The 19,983-nt window shown below is 38.2% G+C and overlaps 1 protein-coding gene across 1 annotated transcript in view; it reads right to left on the bottom strand.

Moving 5' to 3' along the window:
* Positions 1-431: 431 nt before the first annotated feature.
* ELL2 (elongation factor for RNA polymerase II 2) overlaps positions 432-19,983 on the bottom strand; it is a 34,549-nt gene continuing 14,997 nt past the window's right edge. The window contains exons 2-12 of the mRNA XM_075181199.1: positions 18,625-18,672; positions 15,152-15,273; positions 14,620-14,783; positions 13,545-13,804; positions 10,370-10,494; positions 10,072-10,159; positions 8,813-9,371; positions 7,194-7,257; positions 6,120-6,291; positions 5,320-5,364; positions 432-4,401 (exon numbers count right to left, since the gene is read on the bottom strand). Of these exons, the coding sequence (XP_075037300.1) occupies positions 4,285-4,401; positions 5,320-5,364; positions 6,120-6,291; positions 7,194-7,257; positions 8,813-9,371; positions 10,072-10,159; positions 10,370-10,494; positions 13,545-13,804; positions 14,620-14,783; positions 15,152-15,273; positions 18,625-18,672 (1,764 nt within the window). The 3' untranslated portion in view covers positions 432-4,284. The remainder of the gene's footprint in view (positions 4,402-5,319; positions 5,365-6,119; positions 6,292-7,193; positions 7,258-8,812; positions 9,372-10,071; positions 10,160-10,369; positions 10,495-13,544; positions 13,805-14,619; positions 14,784-15,151; positions 15,274-18,624; positions 18,673-19,983) is intronic.

The raw sequence follows: 19,983 nt of genomic DNA on the forward strand, positions 1-19,983 counted from the left end.
TCATTGGTATGTTTCCAACATTCCAGTTTGTACTCTAAATTAACATTGCAAACAATTAGGGAAACCTATTTGTATGCAACACATTTCTGTGGTTGATGCATCGCTTGCCCATTAGCACCCAAGCTGATTTTTCATAAGGCCAAGAACAAATCCCATCCCTCAAAATTGCCCCAGTAGTATTAATATGGATTAACACTAAATCAAGAGTATACTACTTTTCCTGGATCAGCCAAAGGCATCACACCTGAACATTTCCCAACCTGTTTAATCAAATCCGAGGATAGATAGTAGTAGTTTGTGACCACACGGTAAAACGATTATGGTGTTAGCTGGGCTGCATACACATCTCCAGTCAGCATTCATGTTGTCAATGTTTGCGTTTTACATGATCAGTTAAAACAAAGAGAACCAAGAACTTCAAAACACACCAATTCAAGATGCTCAAAGTTAACATTTTATTAAACAACTGATTTTTCTTTTAACATAATGGGGCAACATTGGCTCATAAATTAGCTAAAAATACCCCAAATCCATTTCTAGATATCTTTAATACAGCATGTATGGAACATTTGAGAAAAGTAAGTGTTTTGTGCAGGGTCACAGCCAATGTAAACTTCAGTTACTCTTTTGTATTGTATAATACAGTGTCACTTAAATAGCCCTGGAGAGACAAAATTAAGCTTACACATTCAAGGAAATACTAGGTGTGACAGCAGAATAAAGGGATCCTTCATACATTGAAACAGTTTCTCAATACCTTTCTCTGGCTGTGTTTTAAGTGGGGCAGAGATGTATTGAAAACTGCCAAGTTATTTGTTTTTCATTTTTTTTCCCCTTCTGTAAATGCAATCATCTGGTTCTAACTCTGCTTTGGCAAGGCAGCCCTGAGGAATGGAATGAGAAGCTGAACATGCGTCAAAATACAGCTGCCAGTTACAGGCGTGCCTGATGTCTGTTTGCAGGAACAAGATGTCTGCAACTCTAAATCCTGCTTCAGTTTGTGGGGCAGTTGTATGCATACCATGGATGTCTTGTGGTACATACAGGCTTCTGCTGCAGACTTAAGCTTGTAGTTCCTCTTGTCACCAAGAACCGCCAGATATGTTGAAAAGGGTCAAACAAATATTCCATTGTAATATTGAAGGCCCTTATTTTCACCAACACTATCACAAGCTATTACAATCCCATTAAGATCATTTCATAATTACATGTTCATAATACACGAAAAACATTAATGAAAGCAATTAAGTCAATCACAAACTCTGGAAAAAAAAACAAAAAACAAAAAAACGACAAGCACCCTTTATCACAGGGCGGTACATAAATGAAAGGTTTAACAGGAAAACAGCTAAAAAGGCTACAATAATTGATTGAGAAAATTGGAGAAAAACAAAATATTCCCAGTTTCAAATCAAATGTGTTCACATTTTCAACAGTCAGTGGCTATTGGTGGTTAGATATGCATAGACACATTCACCTTCTCCACAAAATAGTTGGGCCAAACACAGCTGAATTAAACAGTTAATTAAAAACTTTGTCTTTTCTAGTTGAAGACCATGGTTAAAAATAAATATTCTGCAGATAGTTCACCCATATCTGTTCAGTTAGTTTAGTAAGCTATTGGTGGTATCAATTCTGCAAAAGGTCTAAATTAGCTTGGATTGACTTGTTTAAAAAGAGGAATGTTAGATACAGCAGCCTCTACAGGACCAGAGGCAGCAATGAATATTTTTTGCTCTTTTCAAGTTCACCTGCTGCTGATAGAGGCAGCTGATTTTCTGGCTATATATCCAGGAGAATACTGCCTATATTGTCACTAGGAAGCAGTGATGAGGCATAGTCATTCAGTGATTTCACTGGTTATTAGTAAACAGATAGGCTGCATTCTGAATATTACTTCACCCCACAAAACAGCAGGAACTCTTTAAAGCCAACAACCGTGGGTTCAGCCTCATGCACAATAGATTTCAAATCAGAAGTCTTTACAGCATTAATACATTTGCCTTGTAAACCAGAAAGTCAGTGGCATAAGGAAAGTCATTAAATAGAACATGTTTTGAGATTGTTCAGAAACATGCCAGGTGGGAGAGAAGAGAATAGAGTCAAGAGTGCATAGTACTATGGCTTCTCTACATGACATCTAGGGCAAGGTCTAATAGGTTCAAAAAAATAGTACATGGCAAGTAGGACTTATCCATAGGTTTTCTGTTAATAGACCACAAAAGCTAAATTGGAAGCCATGTTTACAAAGACCGCTACAAACTTCTACAGATATGGTCAACTTTCATCACAAACAAGATACAAGACAAGCCTACTAAAGGACACTAGAGGGAACCTTTTGGTGCCTAAATAGCAGAGAGCAGACAATACCCTGGAGTGAGGTAGATAACAAAGTTACAGAAGGCCATTAAAGCCACAGATAATTGGAGCATTACATTACACAGAACTAGTAATAGACCTGTTGCACAAAGTAGTTGAAGGGAGAGGAAGGCAGTGTAGTCAGATGATACCCACAACAGTGCTCATCAAAACTTTTACAAAAAAAAAGTCCATGGAAATGTTTACAAATAAATTAATTGGATGAACTTTCATTTTAGGGTTTGTGGCACTTTACATTTAGTAAGCTTGTGACCTCTGCATACACTTAATGTGGGATGGCCATTTATGTGGCTAGTTAAGGCATTTCCACAAGCAGAGGATCCAACACAAGTGTTAATACAGTTGTTGTCCATTCTGAAATGCAGACAGGAATTGTAAAGACTTAGTGTGTTTCTTATAGACCTACATGAAATGCGGTATTCCAACCACTGCACAGCAGAGTAGTGCACTGTGATGACAAAACAAAGTTTAACAAACAGGTACATGACACTTAGTGTTACCATCACCTAATCTGAATTTAGGATTCCTCAATTGCACAAACATTCTGGTTTACAAAAGGACAAAAGCAAGCATGTTTGATGCTGGAGGCAATGTTTATTACAGATACTGACAAGCTTTTTTTTTGGCAAACATTCCAATAATCACATCTGTAAACATTATGTGTCCCTTTTTCATTGGCAGCACTTACGGGAAGGGAAAAAAATAATTTGGTTTATTCAGAATGCAAAAGGAAACCAACTATCTGTTCCCACATGAAAAATTATAATTGCAATTAAAGTAAACTGGTACATTGCATGAAATGCATCTTTGTGCTGTCTGATGATCACAGTATTTCTTAAAGTTAAATATATCTGTATTTTTAGTTAACTCCTGGTTCACAGGAGGAAGAAAAAAAAAAAATCTTTAAATATACATGTAGGTAAATAACTTTGCATATCTTAAAAATACTTTATATATATCAGTATATAAATAGGTTACCTACATGGTTACATTTCGTAATTTGTCACTCCAAAATGTTTATTGGTTAAACCCCATCACAAGTAGACCCCCTATACTGAAAGGGCTCTGCTAATTGGCCCTCCCTGCACTCCATTAATAATGCTGACAAATTCTTGAAATGAAAATGCTTTCGTTTTCCACAATAGAAATAGCAAAGTCATAGGAATATCCCTACAACACCACTCATCAGTTGTTTAAAACCTGAGCATTTGGCCTATTACATAGCAGCTTTGTGATTTCATCATGCATGCTCACACCCACGCAATCCTTGCACGCGTACAAGCACACTCCTAGACGCTGATAGGCCACAATGTGCTTCCCGTTGCTTTAGTAAGAGGGGAAGCAGTGTAGCTAATACTTAACTACACTAAATATAAACAGGCAAACACCTTAAGGCATCCTTTGAAGTTGGGGGGTATGATTTGAAAGTTAGTCAAGGACAGAAGATTTTATTTTTACATATACTTTTCTGTCCTCCTTAACCCTTTATATATTTTTCAAAGTTTTTTGTTTTTTTTTAAATACATTTTGTGCAAATTTTTTTGAACCTTCTACCAGTTAAAGGCAAAGGGTTTGCATTAAGAAAGGTCAGAAGACAGACATTTATCCAAAAGCACATCATTATGCTACATAAAACTTAGAATGCGCAGTTTGTCAAAATTATAGACACTGGAATTCCAGTAGCCATACCGATTTCCACAGATAAATATCCAAAAGGACAAGGAAGATAAAGCAGCTTTTAATTAAGCAGGATAAAGGAAGGCTGGGCACCAGGAGAAGAAAAAGGGAGAAAAAAAAAAGCTGCTAATACTGAAACTCCTGAAAGTTTCTTTGCTTTATCCTAGCGTAACACATCTGGAATTTTCAATAAATAACGTTAAGTATTCACATCTTGTAAGCAGAGCTTTAGTGCCAGGACTCTGCCCGTCGTTGGTCAAATTCTCCTATTAGTCTTTTAATGTGGGCAAGTTTGTTGTGCAGATATTCACATCTGTACTTTTCTTCATAATAGTTCGGACTTGCCTGTTAAAAGAAAATGCATGTGTCATTGTCAAGCGTTCGCAAGGCAAACCAGTGCATACATTTATATACATATACGCTTGTCCTTTGCATTAAAGTGGAAGGTTAGGATCTAGTCACCAGTATATAACCAGTGTACCAGCCCTTATTGGTGTTCTGGATTTAGCCCACATTGCAGAGACCAGAAGCAAGTTTTTTTTATACTTGTGTGGTAGTGATCTGAGGAGAACATGCAATATAATTTGTTTTTCTTCATGTTGGGTTTACTTTAAACCATGGCCCAAAGTTAATAGTCTTACTATACAACCCCACAGAAAACATAAAGGGGGAACCACATTCATGCTCTGAAACCAATGCATCAGAAGCCACAAAATCCAGCTATACTTAATGTTTAGGACACTAAGGTAAATGGGTTTACAAGGGTGTGTTACTAGACATCTTAAAAAAAACATTTAAAAAAAAGTTTGCAGTGCTCTCCCCACCACCGAATTTCTGGGTGCTCCACCCGGCTGCTTCTGCTTGCAACCAACCTCTTGGAGCCCAGCAGTCCTATTATAATAGAATAAACCATTGTTTCTCCTTTTAAAACAGATTCTATGGGGTAAATGTCTTATAGTCCGATTTTGTCCAGTCGCCGGAAATCGGTGCGTTTACAGCTAAAATTTAAAGCGGCGCTGGCTTGTAAAGGCAAGTTTGCCTTCACTGACCAATACGCATAGTATCATAGTATCACGATGAGTCATATGACCTCATTAAGAACCAGGCAAACACTAGTTGTAAGGATATATGACAGCAGGTTGTAGATAATCATTCTAAGAGTTATGTTAGATGGGGCAGTGTGTTCTTATGCAATTGAATTCTGGAGATTTTTAATAAAGCTTCCAATAAATTAAGTGACACTTAAAGACATGATACACTTACCTCTTTAAATTTTCTATACTCTTTGATAACCTCTTCATGTACAATCTAAAAAGACAGACATGGTTTGGTAAGCAGGAAAGTGGGGCCCACAACAAAACAAAATATTGTGCACCTGCAACAGTGTTAAAGGAAATAAAGCTTGCACTTTAAAAAACGGAGAGACACCCATAAAGTGGACAAAACCCAAAAAACAAACTTTCAGTCAAGTATATTGAGGTATTTCAGACATGGAACAGGCATAGCATGGAGTCGGTGATAAATAAAAATTCCACATTCTACCAAGGAAAAGAAAAAAATACAGTGGTTAGATTAAAGATTTAGTTTCAGACTTGAATGGGACAAAAGCAATACTATTACCATACCTGCTGTGAACTAATCAATGTATGGATTTCAAAAAGAGAGTATATAAATAGTGTTCAGACAAATATTGCCAAGAATAAACATACAAGACAAGGTAATAAGAGGACTTTCCAGGCAGAGCATAGCCAACAAGTAAACACTGGATGGTTTTATATAAGGGTACCACCTTTAGTACTTGACCCTAGAAAGTTACATTAAAGGTAATCTGCATTCAGCCTGCCAAATTAGATGAACTCACTATGTGACATAAAAGGAGAGAGGGGTTGTAGACTTCAGTTCATTAGAGATGGGGGTGGAGGGATAAGTAATATAAATTACAAACTATCAGCAGCTCAGCCAGATACCCTACTATAGCAGCTATTAGACACAACATATAACACATTGGTCAAAATTCTTAACTTCAGTGGGGGAGGGGAGAGATGTTGTAAGATGTAACATACCTTGTATTCTTTAGATCCAGGAGAAAGACGCTTCCTATGTGCATCAAGCTGCATAAATTTTCTAGTGACACTTTCTACTCTGGCATGTAAACTCCGGTATTCATCATATTCTGAGTTAAAGTCCTCTTTGTAACTTTGTCTCTGCTCATTAGACACAATAACAGTGTATTTTCTACAAAACAAAAAAAAACAAACATTGTATACGGCTTGTGAGGATCCCATTAAACAACATTTCAAACAACAAACGTTTGCAATGAAGATTATATGTGGCAGGGCAAATCTCTATTTCCCCAGTTCTGAAGTGGGTTGTGAAAGTATGAACAATCTACCTGAAAAAGTGACATAAATTGACAACAGTTGGCATCACCTGTGTGACCATATGGCTCTAGTCTAGTATATGGGAATGTAATGACTTTCCAAGATAAGCAGGGCACTACACTCATTGCAACAATCTGCCTTTTTTATAATCATTTAAACACTAAACACTAGTTAAAAAGGTCAACATAAAAGTTTCGGAACTTGTATCTTTCAGTTAATTTGCAATTTTCTCTGCCGACAACTTGTTAAAGACAGTATTTAATGCACATATAGTAACAATTTTCCAAGTTCAACATTGTTACAACAATGTACAGTTAGCAGTTGTCTTGGCTGCTTGACAGGTTCTTTTGTAGTGAATAGCATAGGAGTATCAAAGCTCTCAATTAGGCCTTAATTGCATACATTTTACTAGTCTTTACATGTAACTGGTGACCATTATATACACACACGCGTGTTTTTACCTGCATTACATGTCAAAAGCAATGCCAGTGGTAGCCTGCCCCTAAGTTAGCCCAAATCTGTGGCACACTGGAGTAAAAACTTTAATTGTTTTCCCTATCAGAGGATAGCAGGAATAAAGCACTGCTCCAAACTAATCCATGCCATGATTTGTACAAAGACAGCCCGTTCTCAAGGCAAGGCACACAAACCTTGTGTAGTTGGCTTTCAGAATAGGGGATATATAGATCTAGATATATCACATATATACACACACTGTACAACCAAGATCATGGTGCACTTCACATAGCTACTTACATAATGTAATCTGGTAACTCGGTGGTAGATGAAGGATCGGACGAAGTGCAGGTTACTTGAACATCTATATTAAAATAAAAAATGTATAGTTCAACTGAAATTGCCAAGACAAATCTCCCCCCCTCTTAAGTCTTTAAAATAGTACGAGTGGCGAGTCTCCTCCAAAATAAATCACTAAAATTGCAAGGAATGTCACATATGGATTGTACTGTATATAAATTCTGCTTTTCGTAAACAAGAGATCTATATCCTAGGACAGTGTGTAACAAATATTTCAGCTTGCAAAAGAAACATGACCCAACAATAAAGCTTATGGATCAGTAAGCCTGCAGTCATATTGGTCATCTGTGTGCAAGTAGGAACATTGGGGGCCTGAGTCATTAAGAAAAGGCAAGGAAAAAAAAAAAAAAATAATATAGCACACAAATGCTTGATAGCTTTATTTCTACAATGAAATATAATTATTAATCTAGGACAAGCCCTATCCCAACTATAAATCTCTCCACATTTTAAATTTAACCCCCCCTCCAATGCAACATTGTTTTGCCAAGGTGCAAAGTTACTCTTTTAGGCAGAACACTGGGCATTACTTCATACGTGACAATTGTGTTATGAAACAGCAGAAAGGCATTTGCAGTGTATATGCAATGTTGGCTTGGATTACATTTCAAGTTGCACAACTACAATACACACAAACTTCCGATTCCCATGTTTTTGGATAAAGCTTTCCCACCTAGTCCAACCCCCTGAATGTTCTGGCCATACTGAATTTATCAGCCATGTGTCAATTCGTTGCGATCCGATCAAGATTTATAAAACTATCTCAAGGCCTCTGGGAGCTCTACAAATTCAGGATGGGAAGGGTGTGTGGCTGCAAACTGCATCACTGTGCCCTTATCCCCAGCCACCATATGGGTGAATGGTCTATGGCTTCTCAGGTCCATAGTATAAAAACAAATTATGCACATGTACACAACTGACACCAAGTGATATATAAGCCAAGCAGTAACTGAAAAGATTCAGCAGAGAAGGAGCGGAGAGCAAATAAGATTTTGCAGTGTCATGCTTCGTGTAGTCTCCCTCAGTGCCAGCATCCCCATATGATGCATGAAGATAAGGCCTTTTACATGACGATGCATTTTAATTTTTCTTAAACAAAATCGTAAACTTCTGTTAGCCGTAATGTGATTAAACATTCAAGGACTTACATGGCTTAATACACAGCAGGAACCAGAGGCACCAAGTAGGAAAAAATTTAAATAAAACCCAAAACACTATTTTCAGGGATTAATACCACACCATGATTACTTCTACTGAAACAAGCACTGAAATATAATCAAAAGTTCACCTGTGACCACGGTAACAAGTCTACATATAGCAACAATATGGTGCCTCCTCCGACACGTTACAGGGACCTGTTGGACGTGACTAGGCAGATATGAAATCTACCACCTGGGGGTTAACATACCATAGCTGATTTGTAATAGAATATAAAGCTAAACATCAAGGGTGGTACATAAGAGTAATATTTGAGCAGTCAAATTGTAACCTGCATGAACTTTACATTTTCATAAACATTTAGTTGATTCTGTAAAAAAATACTGTAATATAATTTGCACCTTTCTTCTCATCTGGACTTGGACTCTGATCCATCTTTACAATCTCTTCTTTTTTTAGATGTACTGGCTTGTCTTCCTCCATGGGTTCAGGGTCCAGTTTTTTGCGGTCTTTATCCTTGTGTTTTTTTGTTTTCTTTGCCTTTTTGTGCAATGAGACGCTTTTATCATCCGTGGGATCAGAGCTTCCCAACTTAATTGGAGTTGGTAGAGAGTTATCCAGAGCAGTCCTAGAAGTATATTTTTCTTGCTGGTCCTCATAGGTGCTGCCGTTTTGACTGAAACTGTCCATGGGCAGATCTTGAGTCCCCCGACCCTCAGGGGTACTGGGAGAATTGGAGTTAGAGTTCATATTTTGGGGGTTCGAAACTGGAAGGCGCGTAGTTGGAAGTGGAGGAAGAGCTGGGGTGGCAGCAGAGGGTGGAGGGGGTGCAGGTGCTGGTTTTTCATTGGTTAAACCCAAATGGCCATTTAAAGTTGGATGCACTCTGTTTGTAAGATGAGATATCCTCTGCTTCTTATTCACTAACGGATCAATGAATTCCGTATCCAGAAAACGTTTCTAGGGAAGAATTTAATTAAAATATATTCATAGGCAACAATTGTTCCTCATTTGTTTCTCCTATGACAATGTTTGTTTGTTGTTTTTATTCAAATGTTTGCCTTTGCAAAAACAGGCATAGGTAGATAACAATGCAATGTATTAATTGTCGATTCCTGTTTGTATATATCAGTGCTGTTTTTCAAAATAGTTAAAAAAAAAAAACCCAGACCACAAACATCCCACAATTGCCACATTTGCTAAAATGGACAAGAGATTTTTAATCGGGAAGCATAGTTACAGACTTAATACATACTAGATTTTCATGTAGTATTCACTTTTCTACTCCTTGCATATACTACCTATTATTCAGCATGCCACATCATAATTTTTGTTCATGAGAGGAAGCAGATATGCTGCAACAAAATTCTGATTCAACGTACCACCAACTAAGGGGAAGAATTAAGATCGTAGCATTCACTCATTCACCATAACTTCAAAAAGGTTACAGTGGATAAAAAGGTTTTGAATATTTTTACACAAGCATCCTACTTTCAGTACGCTGAAGTACTGAACACCCTCTCTGAAAGATACACATTAAAAAGGAGGAGATGTTCCTTTTACCACAACCAATACCGATTCCCTCCTAATCAAACATAGAAGTGAGGATTAGGTGGGTGCAGGCACTTCAATGAGACAAAGTAAAGAGCCAACAAAATACCTGGAGAGTTGGAGATGTAGATGTAGCACCTCGAGAAGGAGATTCTGATTGACTGGAGCTGGTAGCATTCTGAGGCTGATTAAGTTTCCTGTTAAAAATGAAACCACTTATTTACATACATATATTTGATTACAGAGGTAAAGCAAAATTTCCCATCGCTGCAACCAATATGTTAACCCTCACCCACAAACTGTCACAATAGTCTAATACAAACATGCCATGTTAAAAACACCTACCAGTGATATTAAATAACAGAAATATAAAAAAAAATAAAAAAAAAAATTCTACCCCCACATACCTAGAAAGAACTCTGTCTAATAACTGTTTATCTCCTTCCAAGTATCCAGGCCACTCTCGCTGTATTTCTTTGTAAACAAAATCCTTAAGTGTATATGAATTGTCCTTGGTGTTCATATTGGCAACCTTAGAGAAAGAACAAAAAGATTGTTGTGTGACTACATAAAAAAAACCCAACAAAACACATTTACTCACTTTCTCCCAACACCCTTAAGGAGTTGAATGCAACACCCTGCACAATGCGTTGCCTGCTCAAATGTTACGCACAATATGAATGAATACATCATTTTTCCTGTAGAAATCTGAATGCATCTAGCACAATACAAAAAAAATACAACATGCTTAAAACATAAGACAGATACTCTACTATAGCCTTTGGGAATACTAGAAGGCTACTTGGGAAACAGCATTGTGCAATTAAGTAAATACAATAGATCAAAAAGGGGTCCCATAGATTGTAAGCTTGCAAGCAGGGCTCTCTTACCTCTTTCTATATGTATTACCCAGTATTGTTTTATTAATGTTTGTTCCCAATTGTAATACGCTAGGGAATTTGCTGGCACTCTATAAATAAATGATGAGGAAGATGGGGTGCTGGCACTAGTGTCTAAGGATCTGGGAACATACAGATGATACAGACTGTGGGCTCAACCAGTACCCAGTCTCAGTAGCATACATTTAGTATAAAAGGGTTGAATGACTATTAGTTCAGCCCACAAAATGACAACTACCTCCAATGACTGTAGTCAATGGAAAATATATTTTATATATTACCAAGTGTATATTAATAGGTACATTCAGAGGTAGTAGTACTAAATGATGACCCAAGTGCTCTACAGCTCCCAGCTCATATTAGATTACTCTGCAACACTGCCTTCTATAGTCTTCAGCTGGTCCCAGCCCTTTAAAAGGCTAGGCTAAATAAACAAAACCCCACAGTGAAACCGTATAGCCCAACAGCAAGGCATAATTCACTATGGATACATTCCAAGGTAATATTCATTTACAGTATTAGAATATCTGCAAGCAGCATGGCTGTAAGACTGCTGTTTGCAGCTGAACACCAAAAACACAAAACAAAACTGTTTATTAACACAGCATACATATTTATCAATCTGCAGGGCTTTTATAGAATTATTCTTAAATTAATCTTATATGTCTGGAATGAAACTAGGGACCAGATTTACCCTCATCACATTGTAATCTGGTTTTGCAAGAGCATTCCCTTTTCTTATACTGGGTGAATGTGTCCAGTAGTAGATGCTGTTGCAATAGTTAAATCTAACAAAACAAAATAATGTTGGGCTGTCTAACACGTTTGACAAATACAGATGCTTGACTTGAAGGAAGAGTATCATGGGTTTCAGAATGTTGCAAGTTAAGGATGCAGCGTAACCATTTCATATGACAAAGCCTATGTGCACCACTCAAACTCTCCATATATGGGCAGATCATGTTGCTTGACCTGAACAGGGCAACAAGGATGTCCGATTTAGCCGGCTATTTGGGCGACCAAAATAGTCAAAGCAACCAGATTACATTGGGTCCCAATTACTATATTGCTAACAATCCTAATCAAACTAGTTCTGGACAACAAGGGCAGGGCTTGATGATTCGTTACCAATTGGCCATCCAAATGATGGATTTTTTTAATGTCTTATGTATACATTTGGAAGAATGAAATCACAGTTTTAAACAGGACTGTCAGACTTCAAGTTCAGGACAGTGAATGAAAGGTCAACACAGGTTTGTAAACGGCATTTAATAATTTTGCAGTTATAGTTTATATTCACACACGCATATCTATATTGAGGAATAGTGGTTTCACAGATATTTACCTGAATTACCACATCAACAGTGAACAACATGTGTGTGTTCTGCAAGGCACTATTTAAGTCTGCATATTGCCTTAGAGAACTGAAGCTTGGATATTCGGAGCAGCAGTGGGCAAAAGATGGCCCGGTGAACCTTCACTGCGGCACAAATCGGCTGCTCCTGCCAGAACTGGGGCAGCAGACTTCGAAATCACATGACTTCCTCTGCACAGTGCAGGGAAGTCAATCGGCATTCCCAGCGAAGGGGGGAGTGCTCTGTGCTCTCCTGCCTTCCTCTGCAAGGCCCTTGGAGCCCGCAACCCCTCTCACGTTGCCTCTTACTGTCAAAGTATATAAAAACAGATGTCCACCCTTGCACCTTAACAATGTTACTCCATAAACACTGCACAAAGTGGTTCTTACAACACTCAGGGCAAAGATCCCAAAATATATTCAGAGTACCTCGGTGGAGTTCAAATTACAATTCTGTGTGCAGTGTATACCAGACTGATGCTGTATTTAGAAAGCAAAGGGCTACAGATGTTTGCTCTTCTGGTTTATGAAAACCGCATTACACTGCCTTTTCCTAGTGCAATGGCTCAGCGGCAGGGAAGAGTACAGGGTTGCACTGTATCATATGCTGCAGAGCACAAAGACTCAATTTATGCCATTTAACTCCTTCTGTCCAGAACCAAAATTGCATTCGTGTCAAAGATGCAAACCCTTCAGCTTTGCATTTGCAACACTCTTAAAACATTGTATCCAGTCTTTCTTGGTATTTCATTTAAGTTTTTAATTTTGTCACAAGACCAAGGTAATATTACACCATCTATGCCAGTTCCAGCTGACATGTAGCCTGTTCACCATTCAAGGTGTAGCACTGCCCAATAAGGTTGTGCATGGATTTTGTAACAAATGATCAGCTTGCTGTGGCTAAAAATAGAGCACAGCATGCCAGTTGCGTATGATGAGCTAGCACTGTACTAGAGCAGAAGCCTTGCTTGCCAACATCTGAGATGTAACAAATCATTCACCTTCCTTGTGTAAAAAGGCTTATGTTAAAGCGCTCCCAGGAAGCATTTTAAATGTTCAAAACAATATCCAGAAAAATTGTCCGTGACAGAATTAAAGTCTACATTTGTATTCTAACATTAGGTAAAATGCCAGTGGACAGGGCAGCAATGTCAGACTCTGTACATGGATATATGACAGCTGAGGCACATGGTATAGATTAAGAGCGTATGCATACAAGAAGTATTCAAAGGTATACCTTTAACATATACACAAATTTAACGCATGAAAAATTATAAACAAAAACCTGCTGCCACAAGCACACTGTTGACGTAAGAGTCTCACATATACCTGTTGCAGGATAACACCAAGGGAGTTCTTGTCTTTTTGATTAACGCCATCTTTATGTAAACGAGCGAGTATCTCTGGTTTCTTATATGGCTTCAGTGCCAGCAGATGAATCACCCTTTCCCTATATGGCCGTTGTGCAATACTGCTGCTGATATTAGTCTTCCGTATGGTGCTTGCAGGATTAATGGGCGTGGACCTTTTCCTTTCTGGTGCTGTATCTAGAATATTATTTGCTGGTTTACGAATCTGGACCCTCTTCCCTACAAGATCGAAAAAATACAAAACAAATGTCCAAAATCTGTTAGCAGCAAGGTGGTTATAGCTTTGTTTAAAAAGGAAAACGGTTCAGTGTTATGCTAGAGCATGGTACCCTCCCACATGCACTTGGCAGACATTGTGCAACAATAGAACAATAACGTTTGGAAGAAGTTTTAAAAGGTTAATTTCTTATAGTATAAGACAGCAATAGAAAACAGTGCATAATAGATGCTGCTGAGGTTACCAAATGTCATTGGCACAAATCCAGTATCAGATGAAAGAATCCTACCCAGATGCCTGAACTTTTATTATATACAGGAAGCAGCAATGCAGATTCTACAATGCAGCACTCTATAGACTGGAAGTCAGGCTAAGCCAGCAGTAAACACAGCTTTTTATTTGTGTTCTTAGTATTTATATCCTGATTTTTGGTTAATTCCCAAAAGTGTTAGATCGGTCGATCTAATAAATTACAAAATAGATTGAGGTGCACTAGGAATTCAAGAACAGCCTTACTGATGGTAAGAGGCAAGTAGCTATAAGGCTTAGGACTTCACTTAGCCTATTCTAACAAACCTTTATTGGTTGAAAATGATAATAAGACTATTTTTGTTGGTTTTTCTTCCCCACAAGCAGAAGCATAAGTGATGCACCCCTTTATAATTACCATTATATCATATTTTATTTGGTGGGGCTTATATGAATAAAATTTATTTCAGTGCTGATATAGTGACCGATTTAAGCTATTGAAGACATTTATGGATCACAATGTCTCGTAGTTGCTGTGTAAGCTACAATTTAGTCAGCCAGTACATACCTACAAATGGACCACCAGGCTTTATCACTTTTGTACTACGACTTCTAGTTTCTTCTTCTGCCTGGGTCATACGGTCTCTTGTTAGCTGGTAGGAGTCATTAGTGGCACATACTGTGATTTTATCTTGTATGACTCCCAAACAGTTCAGTTTAGACAAACCAGTGCTTTACAGAAAAGAAAAAACAACAAACTTTACATTTATACATTTTCATGCAATGGCCTTAAGGTTTAAACCAGTTACTTTCAATTGTGAAACATTTACATTAATAAACAAAATCCCCAAATGCTGCCCAAATGTATTGTTGGGTCAAGGTAAAGATTGTACCATATATAACGCACACTACACCAGTCATGGAACAGCCACTTGTACCACAGAATTTTAATGGTCTGTGCAGCGACTAAATCATTGCCCCAGACACGATTTATACTCTACAATGCAGATGAAAGCTCTACATCCTATACTTCATTACACTGCATAATATTCTGTGCAACTCAAACTTTACAGTGGAGAAACACAGCAGACTTTGCTTACCTTGACACCGTTTGCTGGATACAGTCAAAGCTGCCTTGAGGGTTATCTTTTCCCACATTTGACAGATAGAAGTTAAAGTTGTGCATTTCATTGGGGCAATCTGATTTTGGGATCTTGATACACTAAAGGGATAAAGGATAGAACTGGTGACATTATGGCAAATCCAAGTACACTACCAAACCTTAAGGTGGGTTGGGGGTGTTTTGGTGTGCAAGCCTTTTTTCCCGTATTATAAATATATAAGTATAGAATGTACCTGTAAGAAAACATGATTTGAGGGATATATAAAATTACAGGCAGTGTCACCATACATGACTTACATTTCCTTTTATAACAAGCCTTTGAGCTGATCTGAGAACACTAGTCAGAGTGGAAGGTTTTCACTGGCAAAAGGGTCAGATATCACAAGGCCTGTGACCATTTACAATGCTGCCTAGACTTGCAGACTCAGGCTACCAGTCAGGAAGAGGAGCCTTCATTTTGAGACTAAATGCATATCTACAAGACACACACTTCCTATGTAAGGAATAGTTCTTGATCCTAAGCCCCATCTACACATTAATTCAGATGTGGAATTATAGACCAAATATGGATAATTCCCTCCATTAGCCACTATTTGTGTCTTTATTTCACTTTATCAGTTGTAAGGGGTCTACTTGAAATTGGTAGGAATCTATAGAAATTTGCATAACAGATTTGTTTCTATAAATAAATATGGCATAAGACAAACAGAAAGAAAAAAAAAAACCCCAAAAAACCATTTAGTTGCCAACTACAGCAAAGTGTCCTCCTCTGAAATATTAAAAGTAGTTTTTCATTTTGCGGGAGAAAATTTAAGAACTGCTCCAAGAGACTTATAAGCACAGGCTTCAGAAATCAGGAGAGACACAAACTAAGCACCAATCTAAGATAGCAGGGTCTCTGTACAGGATTCCTGCGAGTTGTGCCTAGTGATTCAAATAAAGAACTAAATCCTAAAAACAAACAAGTGCTGTGAAACAGCACGACTCAAACACCAATGTAAATGATCTACTGGAAGATCTTGGCCAATGCTAGAATCCAAGTCGCTGCTTACGACAGATACAGCATTTGTCAATAATATCTAGACAAAGATCAACTTACAAACATGTTGCAAGGCAGGTGACATTGCTGGGGTATTATTCTGGAAAAACTTGTCCATTAAAAAACAGGACAACACTATGCATAGCAGGGCTGCACTGAGCTGTAGAGGGTACTGGTTTTATTAGAGGGTCCAGAACATGAGGTAAAAAATATATATCCACCCTACAAGTAAAATGAGACACCCTAATAAACAAATTCATATCTGTACAAAACACATGAAATGGCTACTTCACTATAAAAAAAAAAAAAAAATCCTACATGCCACAAGATTATTATTATTATCATTTATTTGTTACAAGAGCAAACTTATGCACAAAATAGAAGCAATATGATAACACAGTAATTATGTTTGTATTTAAATAGCTCAAATTATTTGCTCCAATTACTCTAGCTAATAAGATTTACTGGAAACAATAGATTTGCCCCCAACTGGGAGTCTGGCAACCTTTCATTCTGAAATACCCCAATTAGTCACTCAAACTACAGAACACCCTACATCGAACCTTTAGAGGCAGAAAAATAGAATTCAGTTCATATTAACAAGAAAGGCACTAAACACTGAAATGGTTTAGTGACAGGAACTAAAAGCCAACCATCCTTTAATAAGAATAAAACATTTTTTACAATAAAAATCAACCAGCTGTATCACACATTTTTTACCTTTAATACAAAAGTGAAGGTAATAACTAGAACAAGTATCCACTGTCATATATACAGCTTTATAATTGCGTAACCATTTCCTTTATTTATATTTGCCACATAACAAGCTCAACCATTTAATGACACGTACTTTTGGAGCAGATTGTAAAACGTGAGTGAGGGGTGCAGCAGAGGCTGGGGTCATTCACTTTTAAATATTGGATACAACAGTAATAATTTATCTTCCAGCAATGGAAAAGGCATCCTCGAAATTAAGTGCCTCCTGCTTTACTGAAAGGATCAGCTCGAAGAGAAGTGCAGGAGATAGAGGTGCATTACAACGTGGATGATGGACCATGTCCTGCTCCATCAGCCTTTGTAAAGCTCAGATCTGTCCATCAACTGAGAGACCAGTATTTGAAAGCTTATTTTACTCCTCCTTGCAACAAACAGATGGAAAGACGTATGCCACACCTCTACATTGTTGGCCCTACTGTTGGCTCTCTGGACATGCATTACACCCCTTATAACAAACAAGCCCTCAATACTAACAGTCACCTATTTTATAGTTAGAGGATTACCATATAATTAAGACTGGAAAGAGAAAAGTGAATATTTGATGAGAGGCACCATCGAAAGGTTATCTTCCACTCATCACATCCTCCCATTCTTGGTTACAGGATTTTTCAGGCTGCACCCACTTTGTGGAATTCCCTCCCTCACACAGCAAGACTTTCCTCTTATCTTCAAACCTTCAAGCGTTCTCAGAAAATTACCTATTCAGACAAGCTTATGATATTCCTCAACCACCATCTTAAATCTCCCTAGGTTACCCTATTACCACCCTCTACAAAGCTAAGACAACAACCTGCTAACCAACATTGCTGTGTGACTGAGCACACAGCCCACTCAATATATGTTTTACCTTTGCATTCTAGCTGGACCAATATGCATTATGATGTAGCACGTGCCCTTGTGTATCAAACTCCCATTGTCCCATAGATTGTAAGCTTGTGAGCAGGGCCCTCTTACCTCTGTCTGTATGCATTACCCAGTATTGTTTTATTAATGTTTGCTCCCAATTGTAAGGCGCTACAAAATTTGCTGGCGCTATGTAAATAAAGGATGATGGCCGGACATTATTTAAGCCTGTAGGCACAACACATTTGGTTCCTTATGCCCCTTCCAACCAATGAAATGGAGCGGGTTTAGTCAAAACCTTATCCCTCAGGATTAGCATTAGAATGATCAATTTAACTGGGTGTTATCAGGTAAACCTGAGCCAGACATTCCTTGTGATAAACGTCCTACACAATAAAGTAAGCATGATACATGCTTCTATAACTATGTTTCAGCGCCTCTGCAGCCAGACAGAGCTAAGGTTTGTCTTTCAAGGACAATGGATGAAAGTGTATGCTCAGATAACATTTCATTAATGTACACAGCATCACTTCAAACACTATGCTGTGTGTTATGCTGCAATAACCAGGTAGGCAATAAGCAAGACCAATGTGTTTCGCCACACACTAAACAGAAAACAGGTACCACCAGAACTGGTCTGGGAACATCACAAATATCCAGTGTATGCATGTTAAAAATATTAGTCACTTGTTTTCACAACAACTATTTTAAATATGTTACTGTACTAAACAAAACTACAGAGCACAAAGAATGAAAAAAAAACAAAACAAAGAAAAAATTAAAATACTTACTCCTTGTAGTCCCTGAAATTGAATGGATGGTCGTGCAGGTATCGAATTCTACAGGGAAGACAAATAAATAATTCAGAATTCAAATTTAATACAAATACACTCAGTGTCACAATCACCAAAATAAAGCTTTTAACATGTTTTCATTACATTCAAAGATTAAAGCTTCCAAATAACAATTGCCCAATGAACTAAGGTTCATCGGGCGATAAGAACTCACAGAACAGGAATGGTTGGCTGCCCAAGGGTTTTGTAGAATTGGAAACATGTCACAACTCTCAGCTCCTGGACATTTGCTCCACCCATCAAGGGGTTTGTCACAGATGAATGAGAAGCACTGGCCCAAGTAGATTTCTCATTTACTATAATGTTACAAGTAATTTACAATCAATACCTTTACAAAGTGGGGTTAAAGTATTGCTTTATCTACAAGTCTTTTATAACTAAACTCTATAGAAGCAGAAATACAGAAGTAGTAAACATGTGCCACGCACACCAATGTACGTTCACTGCTGAGACCAGACAGAGCCAAGTAGTAAGCAGAAAGTGGTTGGGTGAAATGATACAAGACGGAGCAATTTTTCCCATATTAAACTGCATTGAAATAACTTGGTGTACATATTACGTATTGAAAACTATGTCCTCATCCTTTAGGAAAAATGAAGACACCCACACTAAAGGAGATTTGCAATTGAAGATTTTACAATCAAACAAATAAAAAAAAAAAAAAAAAAAAGAAGTTATAGGCCTGTGCACCCTGATCTTATAGAAACAGTTGTATGGGCCTGAAGGGACCAGCAATCCAAACCAGAATCTGAAATGGAATGACAGAAAATGCCAAAAGAACACATCAACAAAATGTTTGCCAAGCCAGCTGAGCGCCATAGGATCTAGAATGGCTAGGAGTAGTGGTCCAGTTTGTAAGAACTACTGATATTCCCTTAAAGCAGTAATACCACTTTGGTTTTTTGTTTACATAGGAAGCATTTAGCCACCTTCCTACAGATTAACATATCCTGTACAATACCACTCATGGAGGGTAAACAATGGCTGCCACAGAGTCACAGCTCTCAGCACGTCATGTGACGACAGCAGGGGGAGGATGCCACAGCACGTCATGTGACAGCAGGGGGAGGATGCCACAGCACGTCATGTGACGACAGCAGGGGGAGGATGCCACAGCACGTCATGTGACGACAGCAGGGGGAGGATGCCACAGCACGTCATGTGACGACAGCAGGGGGAGGATGCCACAGCACGTCATGTGACGACAGCAGGGGGAGGATGCCACAGCACGTCATGTGACGACAGCAGGGGGAGGATGCCACAGCACGTCATGTGACGACAGCAGGGGGAGGATGC

The sequence above is a fragment of the Mixophyes fleayi genome, chromosome 1 (genome assembly GCF_038048845.1).
Source record: "Mixophyes fleayi isolate aMixFle1 chromosome 1, aMixFle1.hap1, whole genome shotgun sequence".
In the NCBI taxonomy this organism is placed as follows: Eukaryota; Metazoa; Chordata; class Amphibia; order Anura; family Limnodynastidae; genus Mixophyes; species Mixophyes fleayi.